At 47.4% G+C, this 22,900-nt stretch overlaps 2 protein-coding genes across 4 annotated transcripts in view; one reads left to right on the forward strand and one right to left on the reverse strand.

Annotated features, from left to right (window-relative positions):
• Positions 1-125: 125 nt before the first annotated feature.
• Positions 126-22,900, reverse strand: part of DNAJC17 (DnaJ heat shock protein family (Hsp40) member C17) — a 32,471-nt gene continuing 9,696 nt past the window's right edge. Inside the window, exons 3-12 of one of the 3 annotated variants that reach the window (XR_012903435.1) lie at positions 22,687-22,745; positions 20,237-20,324; positions 15,628-15,710; positions 14,041-14,137; positions 13,048-13,094; positions 12,407-12,484; positions 10,494-10,574; positions 9,820-9,948; positions 3,504-3,753; positions 126-332 (exon numbers count right to left, since the gene is read on the reverse strand). Coding sequence is in view for 2 of the 3 variants with exons in the window: in XM_014576318.3 (XP_014431804.1) it covers positions 210-332; positions 9,820-9,948; positions 10,494-10,574; positions 12,407-12,484; positions 13,048-13,094; positions 14,041-14,137; positions 15,628-15,710; positions 20,237-20,324; positions 22,687-22,745 (785 nt within the window). In the remaining variant the exon portion in view is untranslated. The remainder of the gene's footprint in view (positions 333-3,503; positions 3,754-9,819; positions 9,949-10,493; positions 10,575-12,406; positions 12,485-13,047; positions 13,095-14,040; positions 14,138-15,627; positions 15,711-20,236; positions 20,325-22,686; positions 22,746-22,900) is intronic. The other 2 variants (XM_014576318.3, XM_075927114.1) reach the window with 2 other exon arrangements.
• C4H15orf62 (chromosome 4 C15orf62 homolog) lies at positions 3,595-4,819 on the forward strand. The gene has a single exon (XM_075927115.1). The coding sequence runs from the start codon at positions 3,595-3,597 to the stop codon at positions 4,102-4,104; it is 510 nt and encodes a 169-aa protein (XP_075783230.1). The 3' UTR covers positions 4,105-4,819.

Below are 22,900 nucleotides of genomic sequence, written 5' to 3' on the forward strand. Positions count from 1 at the left end.
TTAGGTGACAGCCATTCTAATGTCCTACCCCTGCCATCTCTCCCTTCCAAGGTGTGAGTGGATATTGAATGTTAGCTCTGTCATTCTTCCCCATCTCTCCCCCCCCCCCCAAAAAAAAAATTCCCATAAATTTTAAAAAAGGTTTATTGACTTAATTTAAGAAAAGTTTCTAGCTGAAGGATAGGGGAAAGAATGTGTGTTGCACCATGCTATGTGTGCGACTCTTCCTCATCTTCCCGTTGGAGCTGCTCAATCAGTTGCTGTCGCTCAGCTGCTTGACGCATCCGCATCATAACCAAGCTTTCATAATCCCGCTCTGAGAGGACAGAATCCTAGGGAACACATAACAGAACTGGATTGTAAAGAACAGTTTACACCCCAGTTTCCAACCTCCCAGAAATCCTCACTATACAAACATAGCACAGTGCTGCATCTGGCATGTCAGCAGGTTGGAGATACCCAGCTGGGTCAGGTTACCAAGGACATTTGTTACTGTATAATGTCTATTGTCATGCAGACACTTGACTGCTTGGCCTGCATCAGAATGAGCCCCATCTTTGCCAGGCTCAGCAGAGAGAACAAAGACAGAATGGGATCAAAAGACTGATTTAGCCTGGTGTGGGATTAGCTGGAGGGGTTACAGGATATGTGAAGGGTTGATGGGGCAGCCCATGGAAGCTTGCACTACCACTAATCCTGCAATACCTAAGAGGAGAATTCTCAAATACACTAAAGCTCATTTCCATAAGCAAACAGAATTAAACATTGTGCTTTGCTTGAGTAAATATAACTTTGTTCTCAGGCTGGCAGATTATTCTAGGATATTAGAGACACACTGTCAACTTAATCTAGTCAGTGTTTGCACTGGTTCCTCAGCCCCCTTATGTCAGTTTGTGTGGTTTTATACACGTTTTTTGTGTGTTCCTCACTCCTGTGTACAACCCATATGAACAAGGGAAAACGACCATCCACAAAATCAAATAAAATATTTCTGATCATTCAGTTCTAGAATCTTTAATATTTAAATGAGGCTAGAAAAAATAATTCAGGTATAACTGATCTGAGTTATTGGTGTTTTCTAGTATTCATTGTTTTCTGTTCTTTAGCAAGCTTGTACTGTTAGAGTTAATTTAATGTTCCTTCTCAAATCACCGCAAAAGTGATCTGCAATTGCTAAAAATGAAGCTCCCTTGCTATCTTTCCAAAAATAATCCTTCCCCAAGAATGAAGACTACTGATGTTTCAAATATTGTGCAACAATATAAGTAAACGTAAGCAATAAACTCACTCAAATTCTACAGTACTGTTACCTCTAATGTCAATTGTACTGTGTAACTAAAAACAGTACAACAGTAAAGAGTCACATGTATATATTGCCAGGTACAAAACCAGACTTCCTATAATATTAAACTTCTCTAAAATGTACTCAAGTGATTTTGTACAAAAGTAGCAGCTGCTTACCTAGATCTGCTCCCACCTGTTTGTGAATCATCTTCTTTACCAACCAAAATAATGGTTAGGCCATAGGTACTAAGACCACTGCCTTCTGTGATGACCCATATAAGCTCATTGGTTCTTTGTACTGTCTATCTGTATCCACCTCTTGTGTCTTGTACTTAAATTGTAAGTTCTCTCTGCGGCAGGGGCTATCTTTCTGTTGTGTGAGTACCTTAGCACAATGTGGACAGCTCATAGGCATTGTGTTAGCACTGAGGAGCCAAGGTAGCTGTGCTGCTTTATGTATCAGCAACTCCAGTCAGCTAGAGGTTGACGGTAGAGTCTTAGTTGCCCATGAGGCAAGTGAGAGAAAACAGCTACCTTGTCAGAGCCCAGCTGCTTTTTGTGGCACTGGTATTTGCAAAGTGACTGAGTACATGGTCCCATCCCCCAAGATTTCCCCAAAATATAGCAACATCTTTACATATTTGTCTTGTTCTCTTGACACCTAGAAGTACCAAAAAGCCACCTTAACAAAATAACAGTGAAAATGAATAAAATGTTAATGTTCACGTTGCTGGGAAAAAGTCATGTTCTATGCTGACTGAAACAGACATCTGAATATGAAAGGGCAAGAAAAGCCGACCCCTAGAGGAGAAGGAGGCAGGTATGAATGCTCCATCACACCCCAGGAAAGTGCTTCCTCCAGTGGAGAGAGGGAATAGGTCTGAGAAGGATAGAGAGCCCAGGATAAAACTGATCTCTCAAAGTGGGAAGATGGGAGACTTATGCTGTTACTGATATTTTAGCATCTATATTAACAAACTTATGATTCAGACACCAGCAAGGATACAGGTAAGATCAGAGAAAGTCAGCACTTGTGCCAAATCAAATCAATCTTCAGTGGCTGAACTAGATCCCTTCATTGCTAACCTGGAGCTCCTACCCAATGAACAACTTCCCACTGCCATCTGCCTGGGTTGGTTAATTAGCTAACACGAGGCACTTGCACGTGAGTCACCAACAGCAGAATGTATGCATCACCACCCGACACTTCAGGCTTTAAAATCTAAAGGAGAAAAGAACCGCCCCCTCCTTCCATCTGTAGAGCTCACCAATTCAGTGAGCCAATCAGAAATCACCGTGGTTAGAGCTTTATAGGGAGAATCCAAGTTTTCTCAAGCGGTGTTACAAAACAAGAGGTCATGTTGCTGAATCTCCTGAAATCAATTTAAATGCTCCCCAGGAATCTTGCCTTCTCCTCGGACAGAGCATGGGTTGATGCTTCACTACTCTCCACATACCTACTTCCTGCAATCTTGGCAATTACCAATAGTGCAAAACCCAGTTTCTGACGTGGCTGACTCAGCAAGGGCTTGGCTCAAAACAAACACATACGCACAAGGAATCAGAGCCTGGGAAGCAGTGACAAGAGGCAGATGACGAGAGGTGGAAGAGAGCAGAAGAGAAAGAGGCACTAGGATTTACCGGCTGTTTCCAAACCAGCAGAATCTTGCCAAGAGGTGCTGATCACGACACAAAAACATCTACGGTGGTGGTCTTGGTTCTGGTTTCTGAATTCAGCCATCTCCCTTCTGCCTGCAAAACTAAGCTGCTGCTCTGCCTCAGTAAGTCATTATTCTAAAATCAATTTTCCTATTGCTCGTTTCCTATAGAGTCTCTACTACTTGCTTTATTTGAAATTCCTCTAGGACTGTATTTCTTTTGTGCGCTTCAGTTTGACAGAGCTAATGGCTCCCCTTCTACCTACTCAGTGAGGCTTTTGTGCTGTGCCCTTCACCATGAAGGTGCCTGGTTACCATGGTATCAACATGCTCTTCTATTCTAGATGCTGGGTTAATCTGTTCTCATTGTGTCTACATGCCATTGCTGCTGTTCACCAGGTTCTTTTCGCAGCATAAATAGGCAGATATCATAATCCTTATTATACTAAAGAGGGACACTCCTATAGAAAATGAACAAAAGATCTGGTAGCTCCATTAACTCAGGGCGAGGTTAGAAATGAGTTTGCATTTCTTATGATACTAGCCTGTTTTCTCACTTACAGGAGTTGTGGCTCTTTGCTGAACTCAAGACTGGAGTCCAGTAGCCTCCTACACAGTGCAGTAAACAACTCCCTTCCTTTTGCTGCCTAGCATGGATACTTGGCGGAGAGGATCCATCAAATCCACAACGTTCTTCAAGCGTCTTTCGTTCAGGAGGCATAAAAAGCTGGGTAATCAAGTCATCATCTTGAATCAGAACAGCCAGACACTTGAGAACAGTGGACAGTACAAGAGGGAACCACTAAGAGACCTGAAGGATAAATCAGAGTACCTGTTATGTAAAAGTGAGCAAAACCTAGCCCAAGCTCAGGCACCTCCAAAGCCACCCCGACTGTATCTAGACAGTTCCAGCTGCCCCAACATAATTGACCACACGGAGTCTCACTCTACAGCCATTTCCTTTTCCAGTGCTACTCCTCAGTACCATAAAGCCACGCAAACACACGTGACTAACTCCCACACAGACCAGGCTACGGACTGGGGGACCTCTGAAACTGGCTCTGACCTCTTTCTTTCCTTCAAAGTGGACTTGGGGCTATCACTCCTGGAAGATGTTCTGCAGACTCTCAGGAAACAGAATCCAAGAGATTATGCAGCTTGAAAGGGTTTACCAATTAATTTATTAAGTTAATTATCAGCATTTGGTAGTTTCCTTACCCCTCACAAGAGAAGAGGAGATACTGGCGTATCCCTACCCTGGAGTGCCTGTCTTATTGTCCTGTCTTACCCACCGTAAGCCATTTGTGTCTATTCTCAGAGCACCCTTCCCACTGAGCTGTCAGTGCACCAATATGAGAGAGCCACACACTGGACTCCAGTCTAATGCACTTCCATTTTCTACAATGGACAGGGAAATTCCTCTCCACTGCTGACACTGTACCTCATCTTGGGGAAAGAAAGGCCACATTCTGTACAGAGACCTGTTATTTTTGGAACCCCGCTGGGACTATAAAAGGCATGAGGAGAGCAAGGGGCATACAAAAAGGATTCCTGGGTAACTGGACAGTTTGGAGGAGATGGCAGCTCCTGTATTTCAAAGCCAAGTGAAGCAAAGACAATCGAGATAATGATTCAGGATGTTCCTTTTCCAGTGCATTTTTGTATCTCCCCTCCCAACTCTGTGTGATGGGCAGCATTCCCATCAACCTTGTAACTGGAAAAAGGTAAGCAGACAAAACGGCTCACAACATAGCAACAGCGAATTCTACATCTTATTAGCAAGTGGAACAATTATGTAGATATTGCTTCTTAGAGCATGCTTTGAATAATCAGCTGTAAGTAATCACAGGTGAGAATAAATGTATCTGTCATTATAAGTCTGTCTTTGCCTCATTTCACTTGTACCAAGCCACAACAATAAAGGTACCAAGATCACAACTCTCTTGATTTGTGAGGTAAGTGTCCATTGGGGTTCTGTCCTCTTTGATCCCTCATCTTTTTACTACAAAGGTGTTGGGGGGCAGTGAAGTTACTGCTTGGCACCAATTTCTTCTACTCCTAGTGGGAAAGGCTAGAACTGCAGCAGTTGGGACATCCTTCCATTAGCAGATACTGTACTAATCATCTAGGCCAGTGGTCACCAACCAGTAGACCTTGGTGCCTCCGACAGGTGATCCTGACTGGTTTGGCCAGGAAGCTATTAAACACTGGCTCTTCAGTTGCCCCTCCACCCGCTATCATGCTGCTCCTGCCCTCTGCCTTAAAGCTGCCCCCTGGGAAGCCTCCTGCTTGCTGTGCAGGGTGTGGGAGGGAGAAGAGGGGTGTGTATGTCAGGGTGTCCATCCTCCTCCCACTTCTGAACCCCATCTCCACAGAGAGAAGGGGATGGAGGGAGCTTGGCAATGCAAATCTCTGACAGGTACACACAGTGCATGAGAGTGACTCTCTCAAACACCAACTGTCCTTCACTTTCATCTCTGACCCAACATGTGTGTGTGGGGGGGGGGAGGTTGTTACTACTTTTACTGCTTGCATAGTGGGTTATTTTTGGTTTTTGACTGGTCTGTGCATTTCATAATTTTCATTTCTCTCTTACGCTTAAATTTAATTGAGCAGTGAGTTCTAAAATGCCTAACCCGTCATGGCTGGAGTAATTATCCCTGTGGTAACTGCTGCTCCTGGAAGTGGCTGGCATGTCCCTGCAGCCTCTGAGAAAGGCAGAGCAGGAGGAGGACTCCACTCCTGCAGCTCCCATTGATTCAATAATAGGGAACCATGTCCAGTAGAAGCCATGGGCTCAGTGCCTATAGACGAGGGGCAGCACGTGGAGCCATTGTTGTACATGCCAGCTGCTTTCAGGAGTGGTGCAGGTCCAGGGCAGGAGTAAGCCTGCCTTAACTCCACTGCTCCACCTGGAAACCATCTCAGTTAAACGGTGACCAAACAAAGCCTGCTTCCTGAACTCCTGTCCCAGCCACGAACCTCCTCTTCCTGCACCCAACCTCCTGCCCCGGACTGGAGTCCCCCTGCACTCAAACTCCTTCCCAGAGCTTGCACCCGAAAACCCCTCCTGGACTCCAATCCTCCACCCTGGGCGATGCCCTGAGCCCATCCCACACTCCAAACCCCTTCACCCAAGGTCAGAGCCTGCACCCCAACTCCCTACCCCAGCCTGTGCAAGTGAGTGAGGATCAGAGAGGAAGGGGGATGGAGTGAGCAGGGTGAGGCCGTGGAGCAGGGGCAGGGCTTCAAAGAAGGGGTGGGAAGGAAGTGGGGCAAGGATATTTAGGTGTGAGGTAGATCTTACATTGCACTTAAATTGAAAAGGTGATCTTGTGGTTAAAAAGGTTGGAGACCACTGCTCTAGGGGTTACTAACCAGAGGCATCTGCTGCAGTTAGCCTTGGGTGAACTATATCAAAGAAGGTGCATATAACTCCAATCCCACTAGCTTCAAATAAGACAAAAAAGCAGCATTAATAAGTCTTACTGCTACCTTAAAGTAGCTTAGAAAATGCATAGGACAGTGCCAGGGAGAAAGCTGCTTTCAGCAACTGTCGGACACCGCTGGAAACCTAGCTACCACTAAAGGGGCAGGACTGGTAAGAAGCTCTCAGACAAAACCTTCCTGATACCAATAAGACAGTGTTGTGAATGATTTGCTGGTGCCGGTGTAATCAACACTAAATAACAGCTATAATTTGTCAGACAAAAGCTTGCACAATGCCCCAGGGAGGTCATAGTCTACAGGGGGAAAAAACCGGTAGAACAGTTAGCGCACTGTAGTCAGAACATGGTGGCTCTGTAGCAATTTCCAGAAATAGAGCAGGGAGGGAGCTCAATTTAACATGAAGTGGGAGGCTAATCGAGGCACATGAGATGGCATGAAAAAAAGCAGGAAGTATTCAAAGGCAGCAGCAGCTAAATGAGTGCAGATCAAAGGGATGGGATGAGGGTTGAGCTGAAGGACAGCTTAAGAGCAAGAACCTTGAACTTAATATAGAAGGGAAGCCAGAGAAGATACTAATGTAGGAGGTAGAAGTGGTCAGAACCAGGACTGGAGAGAGGAGAATTGATGGCACAGATCAATGCAGCCAGGACAAGAAATTACAAGAGCAGGGATTTATATTTTGGCAGCAGGGATGAATTTTGGAAATGTATGGAAATCAGCAGCATAGTTTGGGGAAGTCATGGGTAAGAGAGGAGAAGGAAAGGCAGGAATGAAAAAGGATCCCACAGTTCTCAGGCTGGGGAACCAGAGGATTGGAGGGTGCTATCATGGGGATGGTAGGTGTTACTTATAACAGTAGTGTCGCCAGGCAGAAATGTAATTTTTCAGCTAATGTACCTTTCAGGGATAGGCCACAAATACTCACCATTCTAACAAGTGACTCTCAGCCCCGCCAGACTGGAGAGCCTCTGTTAAAAAACAGTGACTCTCACCTCCACCCAGCAGGGATATCACTGTCTGCTTTGGCCTACCCTCTCTCTCTGCTCAGCCACACTAATCACTCACAGCAGGCAGAAGCTAACAATCTTTTGCCATGGAAACGAGCCAAGATAAACCTAGATACAGGCCAGGGCTCTCAGAAGCAAACTACACAAATCCATCAGCAAGTTCCAATTGCATTAACAACCCTTTAGGTATGAACAGAGCCAAGTGAAATGCTTTTTTAGATTTTTATAATTGTGCTTTAATTTTAGGGAATTTTATTTTATTTCCTTATGTCGTGACAGGCTTGGGGAGGGGGAACCAATTCCTACCCCAGGGAGTCAGAAGCCTCAAGAGGCTGGGTTCTGCCCCATGACTCAAGGGTGAAAGACCGTGGAGAGAGCCTGAGTTCTTCCCTGGGGAGGGGCGAGAAGGGGAAGAAGGAAGTTGGAAGCCTAAAGGTAGGGGTGTCAGGTCCTGCCCCTTGGGACTGGCTCTGGAGATCCTGAGGAAATCAGAAAGACCTGGGGGAGGTCAGGTCATTCCTGGCGATGGAGGGTATTGCAGAACGCATCCTGAGCACTCTATGTGGCAGGAGCTCTTGTCCCATATGGCTGGGCCAGCTCCCTTTGTGGGTGTTGCAACCTAGTGCATGGGGTTGGAGTGCTGATCAAATTTGGCCCAGATTGCAATGCCATATTTCGCCTGGCCACTCCCATCATGATAGAGGGATAGCTGGACTAAACCTGAGCAGCACTGCAACTCCATGCACTATGTTGCAATGCCTAGAGTGGCGAGATGGGTGTAGCCTTCCAAGGCAGGAATCACCACTGCACAGTATGATTTTCATTTAATAGGCTTTTTTGTTTCTTGGTTTTATTACATGCTATTTAGCATTTGCAAAACACCAGGGTCTAGTTCTGACTGGACTCTTTTCTGCCCTTACTAAGGGACTCTGAAGTTGACTAAGCCGGTTCGTATTTTTCCATCCTATGACCACCCTAAAGATTCTAGAATGTCTGTAGAACTCAAAGTCAGCTCTGTACTGCATGTGTAGATCCAGTCAGCTCCACTCCCTGATGCTTTCAGGGCGAGAGCGTCTGTCACCATAACCACCTAAGCTGCATCAGATGGGAAAGCCACTCTTCTCAAACAGGTGTGTGCTCTTAGTGGAAACACCCAAGCTCAAAACCTGCAGTGGTGGCCTGGCAATTCTGTTTAGAATATGCTGTGGAGTGAAAAGTCAGTCAAATAAAGGTAGGAACATCAAACAGACTTTGAAGCAGCTAAAAATATCTAGCTATTCCATACGCACAAGACCTAGTTTCCAAACACCCACTGAAAAAAGGGATTGAGAGCATATGCAGAGTGTGAGGAAGGATCACTCTCATGGGAATGACTGCTCTTCAGGGTTTGGCTTTGACTTTTGAGTGAGGAGGTGGGTCCAGGTAGTTTAAAGACTATGCTAGGAACTGAATTGCCCTTCATAATAGCACTGTTCATCTTAAGAGCTCAGAGTGCTTCATGGAGGGGGGGCATAATTCCTGTTTTTCAGTGGCAGAAATATAGCTCAGAGAGATGAAGTGACTGGCCGAGGTCATGCAGCAAATCAGTGGCAGAGTCAAGTCTTGCTATTGTATCAAATTTGGAATATTGCTATTGGTGTGAGACAGCCAGGGAGATTCTTTGGAGAAGTAGTCAGAATGCAGCCAAGATTTAACAATTATATTCCACGCATCTCATATTATACCATATTCCAGATGCACTTTTCCCCAAGCATTTTGCTGTATTATGACAGTTTTCTAAGTTGTCTGCCCAGCAGCTGATTTGCATTAACAATGGGTGGAGATGAGACTACTTTCAAAGGAATAATAGGAAAAGGCACACCCCTACTTTAAACCTTGTTTACCTGAATCAGACAGAGCTGCCATTCTCCTCCTCAGATTTACATATATACATCTCCTCCTCCACACAGTTTCACCAGCACAAGAACCAAGCATTCCCCCTGATGGACCCAACTTATACTTAAGTGCGCTTTGAAGGAATTCTGGTTCAACCCTTTAATCAGCAATCCATCAAAGGACCTTCAGCATCAGGGAAAATGTACATTCTTATCAATTATAATAAATCCATGGGGAAGAGTCTACAGGACCTTATTGCTGAGCAGAGAATTTCTCTGCTTCTCAGTTGGAAAGAGAAAGACTAAGAGGAGGATGAAATGATCCAAGTAGCCTGTCTCTCATTTTGCTGTTTCCAATGGCAGAGATACTTCTGAAAAGGCCACTGGAGCATTATAAAATATCAAAGGCTGAATAGGAAGGCAGATGTCTAGTGAGGAGACCCTCAGTAAACTGTCCAGGGAAGGAACATATTCTTACTATGTTTGTGAAGCAGAATATCAGTTTGGGTTGCTACACAAGTGACAAAGTGCCTGTGTTCTCCTTACCTGAGAAGCTCTAGGCTGGCGAGTGCTATCAGGGAACTTCATGCTGGGATTGTTCTGTGGCTGACCCTCTAACCAGGAGATCTTTAGAGGGTTAGTTATCAAACCAACTTCATTCTTCACTGCCATCTCCTATCAGTGAGAACATGCTCCCATCACCATCTTCATTTCAAAACCCACCACCATCCTCATCTCACTATTGAAATTAGTAAGTAGGATTTCCCATGCTTAATCCAAAAGCCAGGCCAAATAGGGCACAAAACTTCAGGATCCACTGCAGCCCATTGCCAGTGAAGAATACCCTTTTACGAAGGCTACATTGGTGTCAAACAGGAATTACCACTCTCAGTGCATTTGGTACAAGGAACATGAATAATTTTTTGGTATAAAGAATAAAAGAATACGAGTAAGAGCCTCAACCTGTTTTAATGAGTCAGAGCTCAGTTAAAGTTAATGGAGCTATGGCAATTTATACTAGCTGAGGACGTGGCCCTAGAATTTTGTTCCCATACAGACCAGGCTCCAGTTATACTTCTCTTCACTGCCTTGATTACATGTAACAGCATCCTCACCATCACCAGCCAGTTCCAGTTTTTCTCCACAACATCAATCAATATTCCCTTGTCCACCTCCAGACTTCCCAACAAATAAATCCTGAAGTATTCTGCTAAACTTACAGCAGCTTTAACTGTAGCAAACTCCACAACCGCACTCCCAGTCTTCTTACTTGATAACACCAAGTTCAGCACTTCACCATACTGTCAGAGTCAATGAGAAGAGACAAGTGAGATACAGAAGCAGCAAAATGTATCCCAGTCAAACAAGGGACGTAATAGCGTAGTCAATTAATTGATAAGCAAAAGCTTATAGGTTAATGCTATAGACCACACACATTTCCCCCCTCCCCCACCCCCGCCAGTACATTTTTAGCAGGCTGGCCAGCACCCTGACTCAGTCCTGGCTCACGCGGGGTCTACCCCCACTAGGTCTGGGAGCTCAGCCTGCCCCCCTCCCTCCCCACCTGAACAGGGGCTGCTGCCACCCCGCACTCCTGTCTCTGTATCAGAGGCAACAGCGCAGGGCAACTGGCAGCCAGTCCATAAGGGGAGCTGGTTTCTAAACAGGCTCCCCTTGTGGACCAGCTCCTGCCTGGCACGCCACACTGCTGCGTCTGATACAGAGACAGGAGCTCCTCAGGAGTTGGGCCAAAGTGCACTGGCTGCCGGCCTTGCCCTCGGGGACTACAGAATAGTTGAGTAACCAATAAGATTTCATGAGGTTAACTGACTATTAAATTAACTGGTATTTAACATCCCTAAATCAAACATGGAAACACTGATTATGGGAGAAAAAGCTACTATCGGGGGGAGGGGGGGAGGGCAGGAGGGAGGGAACAAGAAGGCAGGATGAAGTCACAGCTGCTACTGTCCCATGAGAGTCACTCCAAGGAATGGTATAGAAGCGTTAGATCTACCATAGCTTATAGCTATTTTCACTGCTCTCAGTAGGAACACTGCCTGCCTGAAAACTAACAGCTACATACAAAACTGTCTTTCAGGTTATATGCCACAATGAATCAGATCACAGGTGATCTAGTCCAGCATACCATCCCAACAGCAGCTAGTATTCAATGTAGGGATGTTAAATACCAAGTAACTGACTAATCAAATAGTCAATGCATTTTGCATCGATTAGTCAATAGGGTGCCTCCACCTTTGAAGTGTAGCAACAGCCCTAGGGCTGTTGCTACACTTCAAAGGCCAAAGCGCCATGTGGAGCCTGGGTCAGCTGAGGACTTCCCCGCTGACCCCCAGGCTCCATGCAATGTTGCCGCTTTGAAACGCCACGGGGAGACCAGTGTCAGGCTCCACGTGGCATTTCAAAGTGGCAGCACCACACGGAGCCCACGGTCAGCAGGGGAGTCCCCAGCTGATCCCGGGCTCCACACAGCACTGCCGCTTTGAAACACTGGGTGCAGCCTGGGGATACCCCAGCTGGCCCTGGACTGCATGCAACGTTTCAAAAGCAGCAATGCTGCATGGAGCCTGGGGTCTGGCCCAGGCTGCACATGGTGCTTTGAAGTACCCCCTCTGATAGAGGCAGCAAGGGGAGGGGGAAAATGACTAGTCTGCCTTTGAAGTGTAGCAACAGCCCTAGGGCGAAAGTGCCGCACAGAGCTCGGGATCAGCTGGGGACTCCCCCGCTTATCCCTGGGTTCCATGCAGTGCTGCCGCTTTGAAACTCAAGAGGGGAGCCTGATGCGGGGTTCCCCGTGCCGTTTCAAAGTGGCAGTGCCATGTGGAGCCTGAGGTCTGGATCCAGGCTTCAAGCGGCATTGCCACTTTGAAGTGCCCCGTCGTCCTCCCCCTCTTGCTGCCACTTTCCGATAGAGGAGGGGGGGTCAGGGGTGAAAAGCGACTAGTCAACTCACATGTTGACTATCCGATAAGTATTTGCTTATCGGATAGTTGACTAGTCCTTCCATCCCTACTTTGGTTTATATGTAGATCCACCACAATTCTCCGCCCTTTCTTACGGCATCAAGGTTGGGGGCTATCAAGTGGTAGGAAAGAGCATCTCAGAACAGAACCTTCTGCAGGATTTGCAGGAGAACTTCTTTTGTGTATCCCCCTTTTGTTTCATCATCCTTCTTGCATTTCCATCTTAGCTAGAAAAGAAAAAGCTGCATGTTAGTTTTGACCATTTCAACTCACATTGCTGTACTGAAGATGGTTCTTGCCAGCTACAGAATAAGCATATGTCTCCTGTTGATATTTATATCCACCATGCTACCAAGATAGTGATTTTAATATCAGCATGTACAGACTACAGGAAACAAGTTATACAGAGGCACAGGGCTAAACAGTTCTCAGTGGAATAAAAAAAAACCAAAAAACCTTACTTTACATTGTAAAGCACCTGAAAGTAAAGCAATAACTATATGCTCCCAGTGTGTAAAGTGCACACATCTGATTTCCAAGCTTATGGTTCCTGGTTTTGAGATCAGGCTACAGGGAAGAATAAAGTTGGAAGATGAGAGTGGAGAGTTTCAATAAGCACTGAGCGTGCTGGACAGAGGAGTTTCAGCTTTCTCTTAGACTGCAGGTATTCCGAGTCTGGGTGAAAGGAGAGATGCCCCTTTTCTGGCAGTGAGCACCAACCAGTTAACAATACTACACAAATTAGTAGCCAGGCCTGTCATGTGGCCCAATTTTTTTAAAGATGTCTTACTTTGAGTTTGGGAGTTCCTTTGCCTTCTACACCATTCCCATGTTTCCCTAGGAGGCAAACAGGAGAAAGTGAAAACACCAGGGGGAAAACACAAGGATAAACAGTAACACTACACAGTTTGTCAGTGCAGATGTACAAGGCAATAGCAATCCTGTCTTTTGGGCTTCTTCCCCACTCAAGTTTCCCACTGTTGTTGCTGACCATGGTTCAACAGCTTAGCATAGACAAGACGCTGCTGGCTGCCAGTATTTTTCTACCATGCTGTTTAGACTTGCTCTAATCAAAGTGAGACACCACTAAAACTGAAGGTGGCGAGAGAAACCTGTCCACTCTTTCTCCTAGCAGCAGAGCTGCACTGGTGGTAACAACCGTGAGAAATGTCAAGGAAAACAAAATAAGGCTAGTGTAGACCACAGAATTAATTCTGTAGGCCAGTCTGTGCTGCTGAGGGATTATTATACTTTGCCCTTCCATCACATCTTCTACCCAAGGATCTCAGAGCTCTTTCAGAAAAAGGCTTCTTCCTTGTAGAAAGAGGATTACCGCTCTTGGAAAAACCTCTGTTCTTTCGATTTTCTTTTGAAAGAACGTGATTGCAGTGTAGACATAATTCAAGGTTTTTTTTGGAAAAACAGCTGTTTTTCTGAAAAAACTCTGTAGTGTAGACATAGCCTTTCCAGAAAAACAGCTGTTTTTCTGAAAAAACTCTGTAGTGTAGACATAGCCTTTCCAGAAAAACAGCTGTTTTTCTGAAAAAACTCTGTAGTGTAGACATAGCCTTTCTGTGGGAAGGATTTCAGCAGGAATATGAGCACTGCCTTCCTCCAGCAGCAAGCCAGAGACACGGGTGTCTAAGAAGTGGCCAAGATAAGGGAGTACAGCCATACTGGACATCTCCCTATTCAGTGTGCTACCCATGTAAGTCAGCTCATGAAAGATCTGGGACTCTAAACTTGCAGTTTGGATGACGCCTCCAATCACATTTGCCATTACCTTGGACTCGTTGCTCTCTCTCAAGTCGGATCTGGTCCTGAATGAGTTTCTGCTGCTCTTCTAGCTGCCGGGAGCCCTCTTCCCGCAGGCGTATTACCTACAGGGGAGACAGGCGTGAACAAACACCAGTTATGTTACCAAGAAAGTCTGCTAATTGATATGTAATTGTGACGGGGAGTCTGCCCCACACTGGCCCTTAAAGAGTAAAGCCAGCCCTGAGAGAGGGCTGAGTGCAAAAATCACTGCTGAGGTAGACACTAAAGGTTAGGGCCCAACTGGGGGCTGTATAAAGAAGAGCTCAGGCAGGGAGGTGATGACACACACACTCTTGCTCTAGCTGAAGAGCAAGGAGGGCCTGGCTGCCAGAGAAGCGAGAGCAGCGGTTCCCAATCTTTGCCACATGGGGACCCATTTTGACAATTCAGGAAGACTTGGTGACCCAAGGCAATTCAAAAACGGGGGGAAGAGAAGGGGCAGAGCCACCTGGTGAGATATTTGGTGACCCTTTTGAAATGTAATGGTGACCCATATTTGGATCCCGACCCATAGGTTGGGAAACCCTGAGCTAGAGGCTTCCTGAGATGGGGCAGGGCTAGGAAGAGGCAGGCAGAGCTGGGGAGCTCTGACCTGACCTCACTCCCAGGCTGCAGGGCCTGAGTGTACTGAGGTTGCAGGGTCACAATCAGACAAAAGGCAACAGGTCCACACCTGTCAGCCGACGGTCAGGGCAGTGTGTGTGTGTGTGTGTGTGTGTGTGTATGTGTGTGTGTTACCGAGAAAAGGTTTAACGTCCGTGCCTTTACCACTAGGACCGGGGTCCTGTCGCAGAGGGCAGCCAACAGGCTGACAGATGCCCCAGAGTTTATAGGAAGAGCTTATTACATCTCAGATTTCAGCTGCTAGGATACAGGATCCCTTCGCAGCGGGCAGTCTAGGGAAGACTGAGAGATGCCCCAACGGATCTGTCACCTGGGAGTGACACGATCCAAAATGCCCAAGCACTTCCTATACCTATCCCTTATGACTGGCTGAAGTTCTTTTAAATTGTGCTTGGTTCTGTTACAGCAACTGAAGGAGTCAGGTTAAAAACTTAAAACAGTTACAGGTTTATTAAAGAAGGCTTATAAAGCATATGGTTACAATGGCTATTGCTCTATTTCTTAACTGCTAGCAAATATAGATCTTAAAAATGGTTACAAAGAAAATAAAGATAGAAAATAGAAATAATGGTACCAAGTGACAGCTTAATCTTTAAAGAGCTCTAAGTCTATGTGTACACTTAAGACAAAGGACCACATCCAGGCACAAGTTTTACCCCCTTCTGTGCCTCTCGGTCCCAGCATGTCAGGCCAGGACCAATTTTTAAAAACCCTGATCATGAAATTGACCAAAATGGACCATGAATTTGGTAATGCCCTATTCATGAGGCTGGTATTATTCCACAGGAACCATTTATTCCAAAAGGCTGATGAACTGCTACAGTTCAGAGAGATTTGTTGGGTCTCAGCTCATCACCACAGCTACATGTTAAAAGGCTTTCAACCACCTGTCTGCCTCAAAATAACACAACATATAAATCTTTATTACCTCTTGTTCTAGTGTCCTGGTTATTCGGATCTCTTCCTCTTCACTCACATGAGCTTGGGCTTCTCGTTCCCGGGCTTCAAGGTCTGCAGAAAACCACATCCCCAGTTATTGTCATTATTGTCTATAAAACCAGGCTGCACGACACCAGAAGCTAGAGATCCTTTTCCAGATCTGGCTGTTTCTAGGGTTCGTTCCCTCAGGTCTCTGCCTGATGCCTCTCCTGCCTCCCTTATGTTTAGGTGAAGCACTGAGCCATCAGTAACAGTCCTTCACCAGTGCTTTCCTGGATCAGCCACTGCTAACAGCATAGGGGAAATTCACACAATCACAGTTCTATAAAGAATGATTCAAGAAAGTTCAGCTATTATTGACTGAAGCTATGTTGAGACTGCAGGCTTTTTGCACAAGAAGCTTTTGTCGGAAGAGATCTTCCGCAAAAACTTCTTGCACAAGAGCGTGTCTACACACAAAAGCGCATCGAAAAAGCGATGGGCTTTTGCGAAAGAAAGCATTCAGACTGATTAGACGCTCTCTCACATGAAAGGCCGCCCAGAACTTCAGCCAGGGCTTTAGGTCATCAGTTGCTTCCAAGGGCTGGTGCTGTAACCTTGGACAGCCATTTCTCTGCTGCTGCTGCTGCCTGCGCATGGACCTCTTTGAGGGACAGCAAAGCTTCAGCAGCGCCTGCTGGGGTTGCCCTGTTCTTTTTTGGATGCCACAGCTTTTTCATGTGCGTGTCATGGAGCCAGAGCTGCCTCTGGGCAAGTGATGGCCCCACACGGCCACATTTGCTGCCAGGTTTGCTTCCTCTTCATGGAGGACCTGGACCCCAAGCTCTTCCTGGGGACCCTCTCTGTGGCAACAGCTGCTCCAGTCTGGCTTTTGCACCCCACTGTAGAGAGGCTGGAGATTAGCTCAGACTAGTGGGACCAGCTGGTCCTGGAGCAGTGGGATGACCAGCAGTGAGCACAGAACTTTCGAATGCACAAGGCCACCTTCCTTGAGCTCTGTGCCAGGCTCACCCCCACTCTCCAGAGATGTGACACCCACCTGCAGCCCACCACCCCCCTGCAGAAATGGGTTGCAATCGCCCTGTGGAAGTTGGCCACCTCAGACAGCTACTTGTCGGTGGGCAACCAGTTGGGGGGAGCGGGGGGGAGAGAGTCCACCGTTGGGGCCTTCCTTATGAAGGTAAGGAGCTTTCGGGCTGCAGTCCCTGCACTGAGGTGGTGGGGGAGAGGAGAGAGTGCTTGACAAGGGGAACCCTTGGAAGAGTGAGACTGGGGACTGTAGGGGGAAGCCCTGTCCCTGCGGAGCTTGTGCAGTGCTGCCCTTACACAGCCCTGCTGCTAGGAGTGAGCAGGAGTAGGCTCATAGGAGATGGCTCCTGGGTTTGTTTTTTTTCAGGGGGGCCCACAGGAGGGGAGGGGGACAGGCACCTCCCATGGGCCGAGTCACCCCCTCTCTCATTCTCTGTTTTGTGTGTTTGTCTCCTTCTGCAGGTGGCGAGGGCCATCAACTCCCTGCTGCTGCAGAGAGTCGTCCATCTGAAGGACCTGGACACTACCATGGCTGGATTTGCTGCCCTGAGGTTCCCCAACTGCGGGGGAGCTATCAAGGCGATGCACGTCCCGATCAGAGCACCAAACCATCAAGCAGCCCAGTTTATAAATAGGAAAGGCTACTATTCTGTTGTCCTGCAGACCCTGGTGCACCACCGGGGCCAATTCACAGATATTTTTGTGGCGTGGTTGGGCAGGGCACACGGTGCCTGAGTGTTTAGGAACTGCGGCCTGTGTGCCGAGCTGGAGGCAGGTACCTTTTTCCCATGCCAGGACTTTGCTGTGGGTTACCAAAACACACCAGTGTGCATAATGGGGGATGCGGCATACCCACTTATGCCCTGGCTAACGAAACCCTACCTGGCAACCTCGATCCCAGCAGGGACCTATTCAATGCCCGCTTCAACTGAGCCAGGATGCAAGTAGCATGTGCCTTTGGATGCCTTCTCACCCGCCTGGACGTCAGGGAGCACAACATCCCCAAGAGGGTGGTAGCGTGCTGTGTGCTTCACAATATTGTGGAGAGCAAGGGGGAGGCCTTCCTCCCAGAGTGGGGGGCAGCCGCCAGCCGCGAGGGCTGTGCTTTTGAGCAGCCCCAGACAGCTGCCACCCACCAGGCCAAGGTGCGCATCTGGGAAGTCTGGAGAGAGAGGTTCTCTCAAGCAGCCCAGTATCTCTCCCCAAAGCCTCCACAACAGGGGCCTCTGCCTTGCTGCTCTATCCCTTTCCCCTCTCAACCCCTCCCTTTTCCCCTTCCCTCACCTCCCAATAAACACACGTTTGGTTTCAGAACAAAAGAAGTCTTTTTTAATTGAACATTAAAAGGTAGGAAGGAACTTGGAAGAGTGGGGCAGCTTGAGATGCCCTCTTGGGTGCAGGGACCTTGTCAGGGTTGTGTTGCTCTGGGGGCCACAAAGGGGGAGCAGGAGGAGGGGCCAGAGCGGGGTCAGAGTTGGCAGGAGAAGGGGCCATAGGCATCACTTGGGGAGGGAGCATGGGCATTGTTAAGGAAGGGAGCAGAGGTACTGCAGGATGGGCTGGCGGATGGGCAATGGCCATAGGAGGTGGGGGCAGGAGGGCGGAACTCAGGAGCAGTGGCATCAGGCGGGTGTGTCACCATGCGGGACATGATGCCACGCATAATGTCACAACGTGCCAGCATTTGGCCCCAGGCTCGTCTCCGCCACTCCAGGTCAGCACCAACCCTGCGTGCCAGAGTGTGCTGGATGTCCCAGAGGACGCTGATGTGCTGGTGCATCAGGTCCTTCTGCATCCTGGCTCTTCTGTGGGTCCTCCGTACCCTGGCAGATGGCTGCGGTGGTGTGGCTCGGCCCCCTGTCCCAGCTGTGGAAACACAAAAGGAGGGGCGGTTAGTCAGCCCTGCAGACACTATACCTATGGCTGTGCCCTCCTCTGAGAACAGCAACCACCACATTCCGCGGCTCAGAGAAGAGGGATGTCCTGGGTGCAAGACCATGCATGCCCAGAGGACCATGGTGCCTGCTTCCCACCCCTCTCTACACACACATGCGCGCACACACACACACACACAAAGTGTCCTGACACAGTGGGATCCCCTCATGGGCAGCAGAGGAGCCATCAGCAGCCTAGCCATCCCTGGGGGTCTACTCACACAGCTGCGGCTCGCTGTGCTCTCTGGGAGAAGCTGCTGCCTCGCATGTGCAGGCATGCCTGTGTGCAGCACTCCTCAGTGTGTCTGGGCTCATGCCTGTGCCCTTGTGGCTAGCCTGCTTCCAGATGGCTGTGCCCCATGCCGGGGCCAAGACATGTGTGGCCTCCTTTGAGACTGGCAGCAAGATCCTGGGCATGTTCAGGAGCTGCCTGCTGTATCCACAGGCCACATATTCACGCTGCACGTGGTTGCACAGGCTGCAGCATGATATATAGCCCGAGCAACACTCGCTCCCCACTCCCTGTGCGCCCACCTCCCCAACCCTGTGTGTGTGTGTGAGAGAGAACTCACCTGAAGATCCCTCCCAGGCTTCCAAGGAGGCCTGGGAGACGTCCTGGCTGGCGGTGACCGTCTCAAGGGACAGGGTCATGGTCCCTGTCTCCTGCTCTTCCTCCTCCGGCTGGGGCTGGCCCTCCTGCTCCTCCTCCTCTGGAGCAACCTCTGGCTGGACTATGATGAGTCTTAACCCCAGAGTCCACCAGAATGGGTGGGGAAGATGTTTCCCCACCCCCCAGGATATGGTGGAGCTCGGCATAGCAGAGGCAGGTTTGGGGTCCTGGCCCTGAGCGCACGCTGCGCTCAGTGGCCCTGACATACCCTGACAGAGCTCCTGCACCTTACTCCAGACCTGCTCCATGGTCCAGGCAGGGTGTCCTCACTCTGCCAGGGATGTGGCCATCAAAGAGTAGATCTCGGCATTCCACCTTTTGGCCTAGGGATCTTGCAGGGATTCCTCCTCGCCCCAGAATTCGAGGAGGGCGTCAGTCTCTGGTCCTGACCAAGTCAGGGCGTGTCTTTTGGTCCCCCGGGGGCCAGATCCTGGGACCCCTGGGGCTGCTCCCTGGAAGGGCCAGGGAGGTTTCGAGGGGCTTGTGGCTCCGTCATGGGTGGCAATGCCAGCAGAAGAGAGCCACACAGTGAGGGTACTGCAGCTTTAAGAGGGGCCAGCAGACAGCACCTAGAGATATTCTGATTATCTTGGACGGAATGGCCACCAGGGCACCTGGTTTTTTTTCCCCTAGAGGCCATTTCTTGCACAAAAACCCCTCTTCCCCATCCCCACATGCCTTTTCACCAAAGAACTCTTTTGCAAAAAGCCTTCTTTGTAGAAAGAGGACTATCAATGCGCAAAAACCCTTCTGTTCTTTCAAGTTTTGGGGCAAAAACTCACTTAAGATGTGGACGCCCTGCGAATTTTGTCAGAAAAACGGCTGTTTTTCCAACAAAACTCTGTAGTGTAGACCTAGCCTGACAGAAGCTTAACTCAGAAAATTGTACAAGTGGAAGAAATATAAGCACCCCAGCATCTGAAACTTCTCCTTAGGGCAAAAGGGAATGATGTTTATTACCGTACCAAGCTTTACTTTCTTTCTTTTCTCATCAAGTTTTTGAGTCCTTTCAGCTGCCTGCTTCTTGGCTTTTCTCACTTTGTCATATGCAGCCTATGAGATAAACAACAGAATATGAATCCATATAAAATAGAGGGAAAATACAGGGTTATGAACAGAGTAAAGATCAGTTATCGAAGCATTTAGAAATTAGAGGTGGAGAGTTTTCTAGCCATTGCTGGCGGCATCCATAAAAACTCAAGATGTTAAAAACTATTTTGAAATTATGACAACACCCAGGCTAAGAACCTCAAGATGCAGCATGGAAAGTTTGACCCATCTTCAGTGGGAGGAAAAGAGGCCATTGAAGGCACTGATAACATTGGTGAGGAAGGTCATTTTCCAAATGGTGTAGAATAATAATCTGTTGGGTGAGAGATCAGGTTTGCCTTACTTTAAAGTTTAAAACAAACAATTATTTTCTAGGAAAGACTTTATATGCAGAATGCATAGCTTGTCTAGAATTGGAAAATAGTGTCTGACCAGTTAATGGCAGAATTCTACACTAACTGTAATTAATAATAATTTTGTATTTATATAGCACATTAGGTCCAGATCCTCAGCTAGTGTAAACTTGCATAGTTTCACTGAGACCAATGGAGCTATGATGCTTTACATGAGTTAAGTATCTTGCCCAATGATCTTCACAACACTGCTGTGTGGTAAATAAGGTGCTGATTCTGCACAGATTCCTGCACATGCTTAGTTTGACAGAGCGATGTGGGACTGTTCACTTCTATACATACATTTATGAACAATAAGCATGGTCTTTATTTTAAATACTGGAGGAAAAACTGGTGGTGTTTTACTTCATGAATATTTGGGTTTTCTAAGCGGAATTTCTCACGCTCCCACTCATACACTTTAAAAATGGAGGATAAGTTCTTGGAATCAAGAATACCATCATCTAAGAGAGAATAAACTAAAATTTTGGCCAGTCTTTCACAGAGATTTATTTATTGTTTTAAAAGCTTATCTTCTGGAATTTTGATAAGCCTTTCTGTTTCTCTTAACTAGACACAGTTATTGGCTTGCGGTAAACATTTGGTTTTAAATTATCTCTCTTTATATTTCTGGATTATTTATGGACCTTAAATTGGTAGCTTGTGGAGTTGTTTTAGTGCAAGGACAGATATCAGTTACATGAACTGGGGTTCAAGGTTATAAGTTAATCTCCTCCACTCATTTCAGTTATGCCACCTTGACAGACTCTGGACAAGAGATCTCACATGTATTGAAAGTTGTACTTTGTATTAGCAAATATTAACTCAGAATAAAAGCAACATGATCTTACTTTTTTCAGACATTTTTGTCTTTATAAATTGAAGAAGATACTTACTGTTCCCTAAATGTGTCTTTAAACACATGAAATTAAGGGGTCTACCTGCCTACTTATTTTTTTACAGGCATGATCTGATTTTAGGGAGTGTTGTGAATGCTCAAGAGGAATTGCAGTACTCAGTCTCCCTTCAAACCAGGCCCTTAATTTTTTTGTTAAACTTTGGGTGATGTCCCAATTCAATATGCTGGTAAACATGACCTTAGCCAAAGATGCCACTCCGCCACCCCCACAGTGTATCAGACCAAGAATATCTGTCTAGGTTCTTATACAGTACCTATCCCCATCTGACCTCACGGAGGCTAGATACACACTTTAGAACATGTAAATCTTACAGAAAAGAGCCATAAACTCTATTGATTAAACCAAATGAAGGGGTTAGAGCACATGACCTATGAGGAAAGGCTGAGGAATTTGGGCTTATTTCATATGCAGAGAGAAGAGTGAGGGGATATTTGATCACAGCCTTTAACTACCTGAAGAGGGGTTCCAGAGAAGATGGAGAGAGGCTGTTCTCAGTACTGATGGATGACAGAACAAGGAGCAGCAGGGATGAAAAGGCCATCTGACAGCTTCAGCTTGGGGTGAGGTGTTCTCTCCAGGGCTTACCTGGGGTGGGGACAGCACAGGCCATCTGCTGATTTCTCCTTATGACCAGCCCGAGGTGGGGAGGGAACAACAGCTTTGCAGCTCGACCGCTGGCTTCTCCTCCAGGCTGGCTGGGGCAGGCTGGGATAGCGGGTGCTGTGCTGTTGGTTGGGACACTTGCTGCTCCCCAAGGTCCTTTGTGAGTAACTGTTCCTGCTCCCACATCCCTTCCTTCTCATTTGACAATCACATCCCATTGTCCTGGCACAACCAAACCCTGATCTTACTTGAAGTTATAAGAGGAAGCTGTGTACCGAATTTGGTGGGCCGAGATTTTACCAGTTAGGAGGCGTTCTCGAACAAACGGACTCACATACAAATGGATGGTCACAGACAGATGTACAAACTCTCTAAAATATATAGAAGAAGATATTTGGCAGACAGAGGTAACATATGCTGCCACCATGTCCCAGGGATGGACATCCTTACCCTTGCTGCTGCATCGGTTAGAACTGCTAAGGCCTGAGACAGCTGGTGGAAGAGTTCCTCTGGGGATTGGAAAGGAAAGAGGGATCAGACAGAAAACCAAGTAAGCAGCGATCAGAGCCTCTGGCTACATATCAGAGGAAGGAATTCCCTTTTCATAGAACTAGGACTGGAAGGGACCTCAAGAGGTCATTGAGTCCAGTCCCCTGCCCCCAGG

This window comes from Pelodiscus sinensis, chromosome 4 (genome assembly GCF_049634645.1).
Source record: "Pelodiscus sinensis isolate JC-2024 chromosome 4, ASM4963464v1, whole genome shotgun sequence".
Classification (NCBI taxonomy): Eukaryota; Metazoa; Chordata; order Testudines; family Trionychidae; genus Pelodiscus; species Pelodiscus sinensis.